Genomic DNA, 16,148 nt, shown 5'->3' with positions numbered 1-16,148 from the left:
TAAAAAACCAAATCTAGTCTTTAAATAAAAAACAGTTTCTTACGTAGCTGATAACTGATGTTTGCTAAACATGACTACAAACACTAGTTTACACAACAGGAGCTACAGATGTCGCCAGCGAACAGGAGACAGCAACATGAACCATGCAGAGATATGAAGTCCAACAGGTCCCAAACCTCCATCCTTTAACAAGTAAGGATGGACATCGGTTCATCTGTAGTTGTCAAGATGCGTTGGCAGGTTTTGATGATGCAAAGGAAGAGGAGTCTCATGCAGTCCATGGAAAGCAGAGGGGTAGAAAAGAGCTGATGGAGGAGTATTAACAAGGTTCACAGCATTGTGTGTGTGTACTTGTGTGTGTGAGAGCGAGTGTTCTCGTCATGCAGCTGCTGTCAGGAGAAACTCTTAAGATTCTTTATTTGGCAGATCACTTCTCATGGAGATCCTGTGAGACCGTTAATAAAGACTTTGGCATTAAATCTTTGGTCGTCCAATCAGAGTAAGCAGAATATTTAAATCATTTGAAGTTGTGCTGTTATTGTCGGAGATGGTGGATCGGCTTCCTCGTGCTTCCTTCTCCCTCCCTGTCTTCACATGTGAGGACTGACATCTGGGACTGATGTGGCCTCCAACACGCTCTCTGGTGCTGCTGTCCATCCAAAGGAATAAAAAAAGGGTTCAAGTTGGACACCAAATTGAAAGCAACACACACAAAATGGGTTAACCAAAATTGAAATCAAGCATTTAACACAAAATATCTGCAGCCATGTCCATTGTCTTTGACCTGAAATGCCCCCTATACCGACTTTGATATTGTACTGACACATTTATGAGCAGTTTGATTTTTTCTGTCATTCAAACAATGTAAGAGGAAGCATGTGTGTTTTTTTTCAATCGATGACAGATAAACTTTCATTTTTTTGGCACTGACAAACATGCATGGGTGGTGTACAGTTCTTCCTGCTGTAGTATTATTGTCAGTTTGTGCCAGTGTTTACCTTTTTCATCAGACGCCACAGTGCTGACACCCTCCACCAACTCTTTAGCTTCCTCAGCCAGCTGGAGGGCAGGATCGATGAGTGGGGAGGGGGGGTTAGGACTGTCGTTGGCTGGAGACGACCCACTGTTGCTGCACAAACACACACCGCACACAGCCAGTGGTTATGGCACAACTACTGCAGAGTTGAGAGAATTCATGTGAACAATGTTGTGTTTTACCTGCTGTCTCCTCCACACAGGGTAGGTGTCGTCAGCACTTTGTGGACATTCTGAAGACAAAATAAAAGAACATATTCTCTTTATAAAAGTGAACCAAATAAAGTGTCAATTGTTTATTAGATACAATTAACAAGGAAATGATCTCAAGAACATAACACAAACCTATAAAATGACATTGTATTTGTAAAATCATGGTAAACATAAAAGACAAAATTGAAAATGTTAAATGTCACTATGAGTGTTTTTAAGAAACGATAAACCTACCTGATATTCTAATTATTTGAATGTTAAAAAAATCTCAAAAACTTAAAAAATTTCCCTGACACAATAAAAAACCCCAGTAAAGTACATTAAAAAGAAATGAGGTAAAGTACTACATAGTGATAAATATAACTGCACATGAAAAAGAGCCTGTCTGTCATCTAGTGGCTAATTTGCACTACAATCAAATGTGTTTAAAACGTTTGATTTGGAGCCATCTAATGGTCATACGAATAATGACCACTAGATGGTGCACGGACTCCATACAATACATGTACCGTATATCCTGACGTCTCCATATCAAGCACGTTAAAGCTGAACAATTTGTATAATGTTTCTCAGCGTTAACAATAATCAACAAACAAAACCAAAATTAAACTCTCAGGATTCCATATCAATTATGTGCTGCAATATGAGAATTCATACCTGAGCAAAGACCAGCAGCTTCTTGTTGGTGACCTCCAGATGCTTCCTGCTCAGCTCTGACTTCTTGAGCTGACATTCAATAGACATCAGCCTCCTGTTCAAATCCGGCACATCATCCTGAAACAGATGTCAGCTGTCTGCATCATCGTGAAAACAGGAATCATGCGCCGAAAAGGCTTTACACAGCACTTTTGGATGACATTCATGCATAAATAAAAGTATAGTTTGAAGCGGTCACAAATGAGTCATGAGGCAGTTTAGAAACAGATTAGAAAGTATAGCAGAATTAAAGATTCTTTTTCTGATTTTTCAAAAGCTGTCCATCTACTCAGGCCTTGGGCTGGTAGTTACCGGGAAGACAGACCTTGGTCACCTTGGCTGCTACTGCAAAAGTGTGCATCAAGGTCTGGAAGATATCAGCAGTAACTTTGTGTACAAGCTGCTCAACAACTCCTGCAGATCCTATCCAAAAATAGCAATGATTGTATAGGAGACATTTTTATAGGAGACATAAACATAATCGTATGTGTCACAAGTGAGCCTATGCTATAGTGTTGGTGTTGAAAATAATTACTGACATGTAAGATCACCACCAATTCAAGAATTACTCTAAAGGCCTATTTGTTGACGTGCTGTTCTATTCAATTGCTGTTCTATCAGTAATACCATCCAACAGAGAAACACCAGACGTTTACAGTTTATGCCTGTGGTGATAACTGTGAGATCAGCACTGTTCGTCTACCTGTCAGGAGAACATTTAAAAAGTTTAAAAGCAGGCGAAGAAGCATTCCTGGTCTATAGGGATGAAAAAGACAGTCATTCAACTGCCTGTGCAGTCCCCAGAGGCTTCTATTCTGGGCTTCTTTGCTTGCTGTTCAATATGTGACCACAAGGGTCCAGCCCAAATACCAAATACATCAAAGATCAGCAGCCACAGCAGGCGACACATCCAGGTGTCATGAAGTCCATGAGTGGATCAATGTAGAAAACAAATCTATATAAACTACGATGACATGGATGGTTAAGAACAAAAGATTTGTTCAGAAGGTCAAATTAATTGGTTAACAGGTAAGTAGTAACAGTGTAAGATTACGTGCATCTGTCGTGGCCAATTGGATCAGGTGATCTAAATCCGGTTAATACCACTGCAGAAAAGTCTGCTGTCAGGTCTCTGAGATCAGGTGATGGACTGATGATGTTGACGTCGCACCCAAACTACAATTGCATTTACAATTGTTTTATTATTAAAATTTTGTTGTTATTCAGTAGATCAAATGAACAAAGTGTGCTTGGAAATTATGTACCATAAAAAGTGTATAGAAAAATGTAAAAAAATATCAACAGCTATATATAACTTTACAATAATTAACTACAGTGCATCTGGATAGATTATACTGAAATGCATTCAGGTTACAAACTGACTTTACCAACATATTTGCAAATTGCAAATATAAAATGAAAAGTTAAATTCATGCATTTGTCTGGTTCTTAGCTCACAGTTGTGCCCGATATTACGCCACAACTGAGCAACGACAACAAACCCCTGGCTTAAGTATTGTGGCAAACTTGGCCATATGGAGCCTCTTCATCGGTCTCCATCCCAGCTACACCTGGTGTCTCCTCAGAAAAAGTGACAGTTGTTTGGACCAACGATCCACTGAAGTCAACACTAATGTCGAGAAAATAGACATTGACGAATAGCCAAAGTTCTTGCAACAACAATGTCGTCCCGCTTTTTTTGGTGTCTGTGTTTTTGGGGTGACTTCAGAGTGCAATTCTTTTATTTCGAATAACTACTAATTCACTATTCATAAAAGCAATACATCACTTCAGGCTGTGATATAGGCTCATTATACCACGCATATACCACAGAATTTCGTGATGTATTCCTTAAATATAAAGCATATAAAGCACCAAATTCAAGGCAGGGATCAGAAGGGATGTGGCAGCATGTGACGAAGCAGAAATGGTGATACTTGCCTTACTGGTGTCCACTCCTCGGGCTTGTCTCTTGCCAGCCAGCTGGTTTTTCAGGTCTCTGATCTCAGCTTCCAGCAGCTGGATCACCTCCTCATAGTCTTGCTCTGCAGTGCTGGTCTGCCGATGTCCCACATCGGCCTCAGCAGCCTGCAGACGACTCTTGAGCTGGATGTTCTCCTCCACAGTCACACAGGCTTTCTGGGAAGAGAAGCGGTATGTTCAGGTGTTAATATCCATGTTCCTCCACAACACATGGTCACAGAAACCCTTACTTCAGACGTCTTCTGCAGCTCCTCCTCCAGAGTTTTCTTGCTGTTCTCCATGTCCGTCAGCACCACCTGACACAGGCAGGAGAAAATACACCCAAATGATCTCCATACAGTTGCCACTGATTGGTCCAAAAAAGCATTAATATTATTAAAGAAAAGAATTGTAATGAGTCAGACAGTAGTGTCCAAATATAAATATCTCAAAAAACATTATTTCTGCACAACATTTCCAGTGTAGTGGCCATCTCACAGCTACAGGTACCTATATAATAAGGCTCTATGCCATATGAAGTTTTAAGATTTTTCAGTTTATTTGAAAATACTTTATAAACAGATGTTTAAAGTCTAATTGATGGAAGAGTGTTAGTATTTATAAGGACATCGAGCCCTGCAGTAGATATCGGACAAATATCATCCAATCTTAAAGTTTTCTCTTTGTCAGGATTACCAAATAAGCACCCCTGTATTTCTATAGCGCTTGTCCCAAATAGTTGCATGTTGGTTGCATTTCGCAGAGACACAGAACTAAAATAAGAGTGTGTTTGCTGACCTTAAGCTGCTTCATCTGTGTCTGCAAATGCTTCACCTCTGTCTGAAACTGTTCCATTTCTTCACTGCTGTAGCTGGATTCTGATTCATAGGTCTGTGAACAGATGGACAGGCAGGCACACACACACACACACACAGAGTGATATTTTAAGTAATAATGTTCTGTGATGTGAGTATAAGTGACAAGATCTAAGATATGTAATGTTCCTCACAGGCGAGTGGAAGGCTGACGTGTCCATCAAACTGGCTGCTTCGTGGTAGGAAAACATGAAGGGACCTGTGCCTAAACCCTGCGCCTCCAAGTTCTCCTGGAAGATGCTCCTGGTAGCCTCTACAAAGTCTGAAGGACCAAAACATTGTTATTATTGGTGCTTTCCATCATTTCCAAAGCAGCTAGGGAGTTAGATGTTATGTCCAGCACATGGTATGATGTGCCGATAGAGACGCACAGAGTCCAGTTAAGTTTCGAGATATTTATGAACAAAACAGCGGCTTCATTGGCTTTAGGCTTACATGTGTAAATCAGCTGTAATGTGCACTTATACGCGAGTTGTGCAATCCGAACGATCATATAAACTAAGACAAAAATTAGGTCTACCTAACTTCCCCCTCTCCTCTCAAAGTGCAAGTGCTTCAGCCTTTATATAGCCTACACCCACTATTCCAAGTGCTCATGTGACCCAAACCCTGCGCATCACCATGACAACCAGACCAAACCAATCAAAAATTAATTATACACCAGTAAAAGTATATACTCCTACAGTTATTACCATAATGACACATACCCTTGTTGGTAATGAATCCCTGAATGCTTATATAGGGCCCTGCTGAGCTGATGATTCATGTAGAGTTGTACCCTCCCTTCACCCATGTGCACGGGAATCAGCTCCAGCACCCTCCCCATGACCCCGAAAGAGATACAGCGCTCAAGAAAAAAAGAAAATGCTTATACTTTTTTTCCCCCACATTCTTGCTACTTTGGTGTAATGCCTTTGATGTTTAATTCTCTAATTATATCATCAACCCCCGTACAAAATACTCTTTTAACAGGAAGTCTCAACATCCAAACACGACTGAAGTTGCCTTTTTGATGATGGATCATGTTAGGCATGTTTACATCCCTGATGATAAAGTATCAACATTTTAAGGACAATGCCACATGGTAATGAGACTGTTTAGAAAGACTTAAATAGAGCTGTGCCATAAGAGTGCAGCTCCTAGAGTGTCTCCTCAGTTCCACTGTCGTCTCTTGGTTACACAACGTGACACCACAAAAACAAAGTGACACAAGCAGACTGACGTGACGCTGTCACAAAGCAGAGGCATCTGACAGGGTTTCAACACAGATATTTCACCTGGCTGCTGACACAACTGGAACCGCGTACATCCGTGTGTGTGTGTGTGTGTGTGTGTCTTTACCTCCGTAGGCCACAGTGCCTTGTGGGTCAGTAGTAAGACTCTGCCTCAGCTTCTTCCTCTTCTCTTCTGTAATGTCCAACCCCAGAAAGGACAAAGCCTGAGAGACACAAAGACAGAACAAACCAAAATATAAACCCAGCTAGTAGAGTGCCATTGGAGCATCACTTCAGATGGCTTAATGGAAGGATAGGGAAGAAAGTTCGAGGCAAAATTACCTGAGTAGCTTTTAAATTTCAATTCAAGTTCTGCCAACACAAACCTTTGTCTATTGATCCTCAGACTAAGCCAACAGCAGTTTTTGCAGAGCACAACAAGCATTATAAGGAAGACCTTGTTCAGCACTGTCCAGATTTGTTGTGTATTTATATACTATGTGTATGTATACTACAAACAGGGATGTGCCACTATTACAATCCAATATTATGTCTACATTTGCTGAATGCAGCTGTAACAATGACGCCATAAATATCAATATCCAGGTCTGAACATCAAATAAAGCTATTCTTTTAAATTGTGTTACTGACTTTAAAGTATTCATCATGTTGATTTTTCTATGAAGACATTCTTAGTCAGAAACCAATGTGCATCAAGCTCTTCATGCAAATTATGTCACCATTGCATCACTCATCCAACTTTATTTATATTGTATTAATGACAATTATCCTGACTAAATGACTAAAATGTAAGGATTCTGGAGAAATATGGTGCAGAAGATTAACTTCCCACACTATAAGGTTCAAATATATGACTGTTGTTTTAAAAGGTATATTATTTAGAGAGTAAACATTGATATGAAGCCATTTTTGCAGCATTTCGTACAAAATACTAATTGGGGAGCCACAAAGATAAATTTCAATCTGTGCGTATGAAACTGCAAAGATATCAATATACCCACACCCGTGGGTATATTCAAGCTCTATATATGCATCCATGTATGGGTAAACATATATAACCATGCAAAAATAGGAGTAGCATTCTAGATCTGTCTCCATGTAGTGCCACCTCACTGTGGTAAAGTGGTTTGAGTACTTTAAGTCTCCTGGGAGTAATGTTGTTGACCCTCGGTGGCGCCTGGGTGACAAGTCAGACTAAGGGCAAAACTGAAGCCCCAGATGGCAAAAAGTACACAAAGGCCATTCATATTACAGTGACTGGCATCACCCCGGCCCCATCCTGCAGCCAGGCCTGGGATCAGGTCTCACAGGTGAGCGCCTGGTGGCAGGTTGGCGCAGCCAGAACGAGTGATGTGGTCCTGACGACCCAATCCCTGGTTAGTGACTTTGGCCATGGGGACATGGAATGTCACCTTACTGGGGGGAAATAAAGCTAATGTGGGAGGCTGAGCGGTACCGGCTAGTGATAGTCAAGCTCATCAACATGCACAGTCTGGGCTGTAGAACCCAACTTCTTGAAAGAGGCTGGACTCTCCTACTCTGGAATTGCCCATGGTGAGATGAGGCAAGCTGGTGTGGGCTTGCTACAGCTCCCCAACTGAGCCACCAAATGTTGGAGTTCTCCCAAGTGAACGAGGGAGTCCCCTCCCTGGGCCTTCGAATTGGGAATAGGTCTCTCAATGTTGTTTTGGCATAATAGCTGTACAGGAGTAAAGAGAAACCAACATTCTTGTACTTGGTACTAGAAGGTGCTCCAACAGGGGACTTCACATGGGCAGTGAAAGTGTTATTTGGAGGGGGTGTGAGTGGGAGGAATGCCCCCACTGACCTGAACTCAAGTATTATTTTGTTGTTAGACTTCTGTAACAGTCAAAGTTTGTCCAAAACAAACACCATGTTTAAGCACAAGGGTGCCCATTAGTGCGGGTAGCATCAGAACACCCTAGGCCGGAGGGTCGTGTCATTTCAACTTTGGACATACGTCGTGGACACTTTGGTCAAAAGAGGGGCTGAGCTGTCAACTTAACACCTAGGTGGTAATCATTTGATCGCTTCAATCCAATGGCTGGGGAGGAAGCTGGAAAGACCTGGCAGACCCACATATATTGCGAGGTTCTGTTGGGAACATCTGGTGGAGCTCTCTGTCAACAACTCCCACCACCAGCTTTTGACTAAATCCTGGGGGAGGCTGATGGCAGATACTTCGAGGATCTCCTCTATACCACTGACACAACTTTCATAGAGAGGCTGAGGGACCCAGAAGATGGGTCATACATCACTAATTAAGAAGCTCAACAGTAAAAAACCCCAGGGGGTAGATGAAATCCACCTTGAATAGGTCAAGTCTCTGAATATTGTGGGGCTGCCAGTCAGGGACAGCGTCTCTGGATTGGCAGACTGCGGTGGTTCTTCTATTTCAAAAAGGGATCCAGAAGGTGTGTTCCAACTATTAGTGGATCACGCTCTTCTTCCTCCCTTGGGAAGTCTACTCCAGCAAAGAGCAGGACACATGTATATGCTTATATCTAACCAGAGGACTCACCAAGTCTAACTTGTCTGATTTGAGGCGTGTGTAGGGATCCAGTGTTATCTTGGGTTTGACCCCAACTGGTGACCTCTGATTGGTTGAACCTGAAGAAAGACAAAGCAACAGAACTGATGTGAGCAGAGAAAGCATGAATAAAATATTTACAAGTGGTGTAAAACAATGCAGTGTAGAAGAAATATATATGCCAGTTTTGCTACGGTGACATTTGGAAAACATAAATATGAGGCAATAGCATATCGACGTATAATAAAAACAAGATTCCAGATGGGATAGACAGATATTGTGTGGATTTGGGTGACATGAGTTGTGTTGGTGGGGGGTGTATGCGCATGTGTGTGTGTGTTTGCACGTGCATGTGTGTGTCTGCAAGTGTGTGTGTGTACATGGCGTGTCAGAGTGGAAGGATGAAAATGAGTTGTGCTGGTGGGGTGTGTGCCTGGTGGGGTGTGTGTGCGCGGCACATGTGTGTGTACATGGCGTGTCAGAGTGGAAGGATGAAAAGCAGATGATTAAAAAGAGAGGAGCGGTGGAAAGGTAGGTGATTATAGAGATGAGAGTGAGGGTGAAACAGTGAGAGAGGGCAGGATGCACAGCCACTGTCAAATGTTAATTTGATGAGTTTGTCTGTCCCAGATTTGTGAGTGTGCCTGCTGTGGCAATAGAAACCTGTCTTTCCTGTCCCTCTGCACATCCCTTCTACTACCTGAACAGTCTGACAGAGCTGATTTTACATTAACAGCGCAGATAGAGTCCAATCATGAGGTTATTCCTGCATGGAAACACTGTACAGCTGTAGCAGCGAGCACTTTAACCAATAGAAAACAGGACCTGGAGGTCATTGCACCAAGGAAATACCCTTGCAAGGTTAATCCAGGCCAATAGGATTGGTTAGGCTGTCTGCTGGCTTTACACATGGGTGATGCTTAACTTTATATCGAGTTGTCTCTTGTCACGTTCTTTGCTTTAAAAAGTGAACATGTTTCCCATCAAATCAATGATAATAAGGTTGTGAATAAGGATTTAGGCTTTTACATAAACTAGAATATTTTCATGAAAGGGATTTTTTTCTGTAAACTGCAGAATCTGTACTGTGCAAAGCAAAAAAAACAAACCTTCACCTCTGTGTTAAAAATAATAAGCTGAATAAAAGCCTAAAGTGGTAAAATAGCACAAAACAAGGCAACTAAATGTTTAGGATATTTTTCTAACTAAAACTGTTACTGATGACCCCACAAATGTGTGATTCATGATATAAGTGGAATGAAAAAAGTATGATTTCTTTGTAATCTCTTTGGGTCTTTCACCCCTGCTGTACTGAGCTGCACTAGCTTGACTGCAAAGAAGCACACAAATTAATCTAGTGATTCATCATTTGTTCTCTCCACAGAGATTTTCCCCCCCTGGTCGTCCCTGACATTAACTCACAATAGCATAGCTAGTGTGATAAGGCACCTGAATGATGTTGATGGGTTTACTGTAAGTCACCATTGCATTCAAATTAGAGTAGAATTTAGAAATCTGCCTCAATGCAATGGATTCTAACTTATCGTTTTGGGTTAAAATTTGTCTCCATTACTAAAAATCAAACTTTGAAATAAGTAAGTTAGACAGAATTCTGAGCTCAGACTATATTTCAAATGTGTCCCCATCACCATAAAAACTCAAATTTAGAAGAAAAGCTGATTGACTACCATTTTCACCATAAGATTTCTATCCTTCATTTGACTCGTTGGCACTTTTCAGTTGGTCAGGCTGGTTTTAGATCAGCCAGGTTTTCTTCCTTTCTCTCGTAGATTTCAGCATCACTCCAAAGATAAATGGTCACAACTAAAATGACATGCTCTTCTCAGACTAGTTGAATAATTCATAGAAGTTGCTTAAAACTGCAGGTGAATCTTTAATGATCTGTGCAATAGGGGAGTGGAGATGAGTGAGAATGAGATCATGATATAAAAGCTGAGACAGAAGAAAGATCCACCATCAGAGATTTCTGCCATTGTGTGAAAGCTTTGTAAGCAAGCATTGTGGTTATCTAATCTAGTCGGGAACAAGTCAGCTCTTTTAAATCATCTTAGGGTTTTATTTATGGCAACTCTATAAAATCCCCACTTTCAACAATGGTCTCAGAAAAGGTGTAAATGAGCTAAACTGAGCTTCACTATATTTATAACAAAAACAAAAGGGTGTGCATGGTGGTTTACCTGAAATGTGGATATCTGGAGGGCAGATGTCAGGAGAAGAGGACGGAACTGGAGATGGCTCCTCTGTACAGATCTGAAAAGAAAACACACATAAACTAATGTCTGTGCAATGAATGCAGTAGCATAGGTTGGTTTCAACTTTGCAAACACAGCCATGCTCCAGGTTCTGGGTTTCATCAATGTATCGACCGTATCTAAGATTTGGAACTTCCCCCCCTTTCTTGTGGATTTGCTCCTTAAATCAGGGATTTTAAGATTTTCAACAGTCCTTTACTGTGAGTGTGCCATGTGATGGCCTGGTGACCTGTTTAGAGTCAGTGCTGGGATATACACGCTCCAAACCCAAAATCAAGTCTGATATAAAATTATAGTTATATGTTAGTCTCCATCACTACTTCATTCTATTTTTTACCACAGAAGGATAATGGATTTATATTTTATTTAACAGACAGATTATGTAATCTATGCCTCCATTCATTCAGTCATTCAGTTTATTCTGTATTAATGATGTATAATTGTGCCTGAAACAGTGTATCAGGCTGACCTCAGGCGATCTGATGTGTACTTTTAAGCGTCCAGAGTGATAGTTGTTGCCTGCAGGTCTCTGAATTCCATTGTGCAAAGATACGCTGCTTGGAAAAAGGCCTTTCCCTGGGATGAACGCGATTTCCACTGTGGTGTCTGGCCTGGAGAAAAAAATGTGTCACAACACAAAAACACGAGCGTGTAAAGAGACTGTGTATACCTGAGTAATCCCTGTTGAGATCATGGTCTCTGCATACAGTATATACTGGCTGTTTGTGTCGTGACTGAATTAACATCGCTCACCCAATTTTGACCTTATTCAGCATGCTTTTGGCCTCCTCATGGGTCATGCCTATCAAGGACTCCTTGTTCATGGCAATGAGCTGATCACCAGGCCTCAGGCGCCCGTCCTGCACAACATAAAAAAACAGACCAACTGTTGGCAATACCTAAGGTTTTAAGAATTCTGCTTGATTAATGGCAGAGCAGATCTAATCTAGATTTGAGACTAAAACACAATTTTAACAAACAACAACTCAGTTCTGATAAATTTTTAGCTAGATACATTCATGTAATATCACGTTCAAGGATTCATAAGGCCAGGTGATTCAGCTTGTTCTCTATATGGTACAGTGGATTAACATGCAGGATTTTGAAAAATGCAACCCTACTTAAATAAAGAGAATAATGAGCAGAAAGAGTCAGCGTGTTTTTTTCTCTCTCTTTTAAAGCCAGTCAGTCATTAGGATAGCTGTAGGGGTTAAGCTTTGCTTTACCATCTCCTCTGTCTAACACGGTTGCATGTGATTTTACTACACTGCACCATGTACCACCATCTGTTGTCAGGGATTTTGAGTCTGTAGGTCAGCAAAAAACAAATGGAGCAAAAGAAATCTCATGACTGCAGCTATATTCCTTTCAGCAGGATTAAAGTGTGGTCTGCATAAAGATATGCTTATGAAGTGTACATTTTCATCATATATGCAAGGTAAGAAATCTAATCTGATAGATTGGTTATTTTATTTTAGATTTACCTTCAAAAGTATTTGTTGATATTAATATTGGGAGGTGAAAACATTCTTACTTTAGTGAAATATACAGTTGTGCCATGACAGGGTCTCCAGTCAAGCAGAAGCTACCATGATTACATTTCCGTTCCACCACTATAAATGAGCCTGAAATCTAGGGACGCACTGGAAAAATATACATTGTCTAATTTGGTAAAATCAGAACTTGACAAGGGTCAAACATACGCCTTTTGTACACCTCATAGTAACAGTCACAAGCCACTGTATCAACAACTTTCCATAGGGATTATTGGATTTGTTGTATTTCTCTCTTGCCCCTCAGGCCCTCTCTGCTGTTTTCAGGCAGACTATAAAAGCTTGCAGAAAACATGTAACACGAAATATTTGCCCAGAAACAGCTTCCATCATAAAAACACAAGATTTATAGTCTTACACCACTGATTAAAATTATAATGCAGAGTTGCTTGAATAATGAAAGAGCAACAAACCAGTCTTGATTTGAGGTTAGGAATAGAGTGTAATGAGTAGTTAAGATATTAGCTTCAGATAGACATTTCTGTCACCTTGCCACGGTTTGCGTATAGTAATTTCAAATGTGGGTCATTTCAGAGACACACTTGCAACACTAGAAGTTACGGTTCAATTATATCTCAATTTCCTCACATCCTGTTTGAATGGCACAAATATTAAAGATACACATGATGATGTATCTACAGTTACAGAATGACTGAAGTCAATTGGGCTGTCATGATGCAGCCGTCATGCACCACAAGTCCATTTACTGAAAATGGAAAGCTCAATTTTGGGCAAAGAAACACATTTCCAGGCAGGTTTTTCTGGAACTCAGTGTCAGCACAACAAATTTCATGTGCATGTTAATGTTACAATGTTTACCATCCAGTAATGTGGGACACAAAATCACACAAACACAACTGCTGATTTTGATACAATATAATATTGGAAGACAAAACAAGGATCGTTCTCTAAATATTTGTCATGGTTTTATTGTCATGTCACAAATATTTACAGTTGTAGTTTGTATATTGTGGTTTCAGGCAGCAGCACCATTGAAATTGATCCTGGTGCTGGCAGATCAGATATTTATGAACCCTTAGTGGGTGAAGGACAGTTGTTGCCCATTTCAAACAGCCAGCACCACAAACAGGGTCAGTAAGCTGTGTCATTTCTCAGCACATCGTCCTTTTCTTCCACTCTTTATCCCATTGATCTTTCCTCCATCTTATGATACCTTTGAACTTATACGTGTCTGTCCCATCCTCACGGAAGCAGGGAGCTCAGATAATGTCTCAGATTCCTCATCAGACATGATGATTCATTCTGTTGTTACTGTCTCTAAAAAGCATATGGAATTATTTTTCTAAAAATGTGTTACTGCTCTTGATTCATGAAATCACAAACCTGCAATGGCTCTCGCACGTACAGATTCCTATCATGTCAGATGGATTTCTATTCCAGTACGAGGATTGTTGAGATTGAAACATTAGTTACAAAATCCTTTTTGGGTAGAACAGAGGAGGTCAAAGATGTGCACAACATCAGCTGATATCCGAATACATTTTCAGATTAGGGAATTTATGTAATAATAATTAACCAAGATATTGCTCAATAAAACGGTATTATCTCCTTTAAAAAAAATCCTTACACAAGATAAGGTACGTATTTTCTTCTAAATAGGCTAATATACATAAAAGTTGGCTGATGGAGCTGATAATATGTTAGAACATAAATATCATCATGTTTTTGCCTATTTTTCATAAATAGGGCTGCTCAAAAAGTCCTCTCTCTTTGCCCTCGGACACAAACAGAGCAGGTTTTGTTTTGATTTGATTTTGATTTTTTTTACAAATGAATGAACCCTTAATTGTCCTTCCACGATGAGCAGAGGACCATGTTCCTACATTTAAGTTTTCTTTATTTTAAATATACATAGTTCTTTTAAGTTTATTGTATTGCTTCTGGTCTCTTACCCGGTGGCAGTCTCCCCCTGAGAGCACTTCCTGGATGAAGACCGCAGGGCCGTCAGGTCTGTTCGACCCACCTCCGATGGTGATGCCCAAACTGCTGGACCGGGCAACTGTAATGAGCTGAATCACTCCTTCACCTGGATGGCTGAGATCAGGAGAATTTAAGTTGTGTTTATGTTGAAACTACAGCTGTTGCCATTTATAATTCATAATGAATACTGGTGCCACCATAAGGTCAACACAAAGATGAAGTAACGACCTGCCTCTAATGTGGATTTTCTATGTTTAAGAACGTGAATAATGAATACATGAAAAGGCCAAGTCATCAAGGATCATTAGTTAGGATTAGAACAAACAAACTCATGAAATTCATTAAAATTCTCATATCTTATAGTGCAGTTCATGCATGTTATTTCTTAATGTATATAGTCAGTGTGGAATAAACCACCAGAAATGTCTCTTCCCAGGTGGTATTATTGTGGCTCAAAAGGAAGAAATGTTAAATTACATTTTTCAAAAAACATAGTTTGCAACATTGTTAGACTCTTAATTCTCCAGAACAAACAGTTAGGGGGCCAGAGTTTTGTCACAATATAAATCATTTGAGAGAAATGTATATGTTCTGCAGTTGTGGCATTATGCCTGGTCACCAGGCTGATAGACTAAGGAAAAGTCAATATAAATAGATAATACATAGAGAATCTTTTTAATATGACCAACTTAATGTTGATGTGGGTCGTAGTGTTATGGATTAAAAACCTGTTTTGAAATTCTTCATCATAAATAAGTGTTAAATAGTAATAAAAAGTATCTCAAGACATCAAAACATGTAAAGTGATAACATTTTAAAATGACTGAAACTACTTGAAAGAAAATGTGTCTGTATTTTTGTCTGAGCTAAATGTACAGAGATAAATACAACTACCGGTAGTTAACAAAAAAGCATACAGGCTAGGTCTGCCCCCCCCCCCCCCCCCCCCGTCATCAATGGTCCCGCGGAGATAAGTAGAAATGATGAGGCTAAGACTCAGGTCAACGTCTCAGGTCAACAATGCGTTGGGGGTTTGTTGGGGTTAATGTGCTTTATAAAAACAAAGCGGACCTGAGGGAGCGCAGCATGGGCCCACTGCTGTTGTACGTGTTCTGAGATCCTGCTGGACTCAGCAGCAAAGGACTCTGGGAGCGAGACGAGGACCCGGATGATGTGCTGTCCAAGTAGCGTCCTCCTTTGAAAAGATTACAGAGAGGAAAATAAAACACATGAAACAAAACAGTGGTCTAATCCATTTACCTGTATAATGTTCCTTTTACTAGACTGCTCAGAAAGACAGCAAATGTTTGGGGAGTTTAGACGTTCTTTATTAAATAAAAGCCTTCAGCCATTGCCTATTGCCACAGATGGCTGGAGAGTCTCCACTGAACCTGTATCGTTCTGCTAAACATTTTTTAAGCCCGATTGATTCGAAACACTGAAAAATAGCTGCTACGCAGCTGAAGATTTGACTGAATATCGACCAAACTCCATTCTGTTCATTTTTATCCACTCCCTGGAGTGAACATCTGCTTCTTTTCTGGCCACAGTTTTAAATATCTACATTAGATAGAGTATGGGACAACAGCCCTGAAGTAATGCATACAATTTCTACAAATCTTTGGCAAGAACTTTGAAGCAACCATAAAGAAATGGTTGATCCTGCTCATGTGCATGCAGGCACCTTTACTGCCTGTGTCGGCCGGATGTTCAGAAGTCTGTGTGCTGTCGTTCTGAAGCTGCTATTCATCATATATCCACACCATCCCAACACAGCTTACAGCACAGATGTGCAAAGAGCACAGGATGTCATG

At 40.5% G+C, this 16,148-nt stretch overlaps 1 protein-coding gene across 6 annotated transcripts in view; it reads right to left on the bottom strand.

Annotated features, from left to right (window-relative positions):
• Positions 1–159: 159 nt before the first annotated feature.
• Positions 160–16,148, bottom strand: part of LOC105416408 (syntaxin-binding protein 4) — a 46,951-nt gene continuing 30,962 nt past the window's right edge. For 4 of the 6 annotated variants that reach the window (XM_029836478.1, XM_029836482.1, XM_029836483.1 and 1 more), the window contains 15 exons: positions 15,406–15,529; positions 14,307–14,448; positions 11,594–11,700; positions 11,310–11,451; positions 10,766–10,838; positions 8,559–8,647; positions 6,123–6,219; positions 4,916–5,043; positions 4,705–4,797; positions 4,158–4,223; positions 3,886–4,083; positions 1,906–2,022; positions 1,219–1,268; positions 999–1,129; positions 160–649 (listed from right to left, as the gene is read on the bottom strand). In XM_029836478.1, coding sequence (XP_029692338.1) covers positions 591–649; positions 999–1,129; positions 1,219–1,268; positions 1,906–2,022; positions 3,886–4,083; positions 4,158–4,223; positions 4,705–4,797; positions 4,916–5,043; positions 6,123–6,219; positions 8,559–8,647; positions 10,766–10,838; positions 11,310–11,451; positions 11,594–11,700; positions 14,307–14,448; positions 15,406–15,529 — 1,616 coding nt within the window. In that variant the 3' untranslated portion in view covers positions 160–590. The remainder of the gene's footprint in view (positions 650–998; positions 1,130–1,218; positions 1,269–1,905; positions 2,023–3,885; positions 4,084–4,157; positions 4,224–4,704; positions 4,798–4,915; positions 5,044–6,122; positions 6,220–8,558; positions 8,648–10,765; positions 10,839–11,309; positions 11,452–11,593; positions 11,701–14,306; positions 14,449–15,405; positions 15,530–16,148) is intronic. The other 2 variants (XM_029836479.1, XM_029836481.1) reach the window with 2 other exon arrangements.

The sequence above is a fragment of the Takifugu rubripes genome, chromosome 5 (genome assembly GCF_901000725.2).
Source record: "Takifugu rubripes chromosome 5, fTakRub1.2, whole genome shotgun sequence".
NCBI lineage: Eukaryota > Metazoa > Chordata > Actinopteri > Tetraodontiformes > Tetraodontidae > Takifugu > Takifugu rubripes.
Note: the sequence above shows the minus strand (reverse complement) of the source record. Positions and strands in the feature narration are given on the sequence as shown.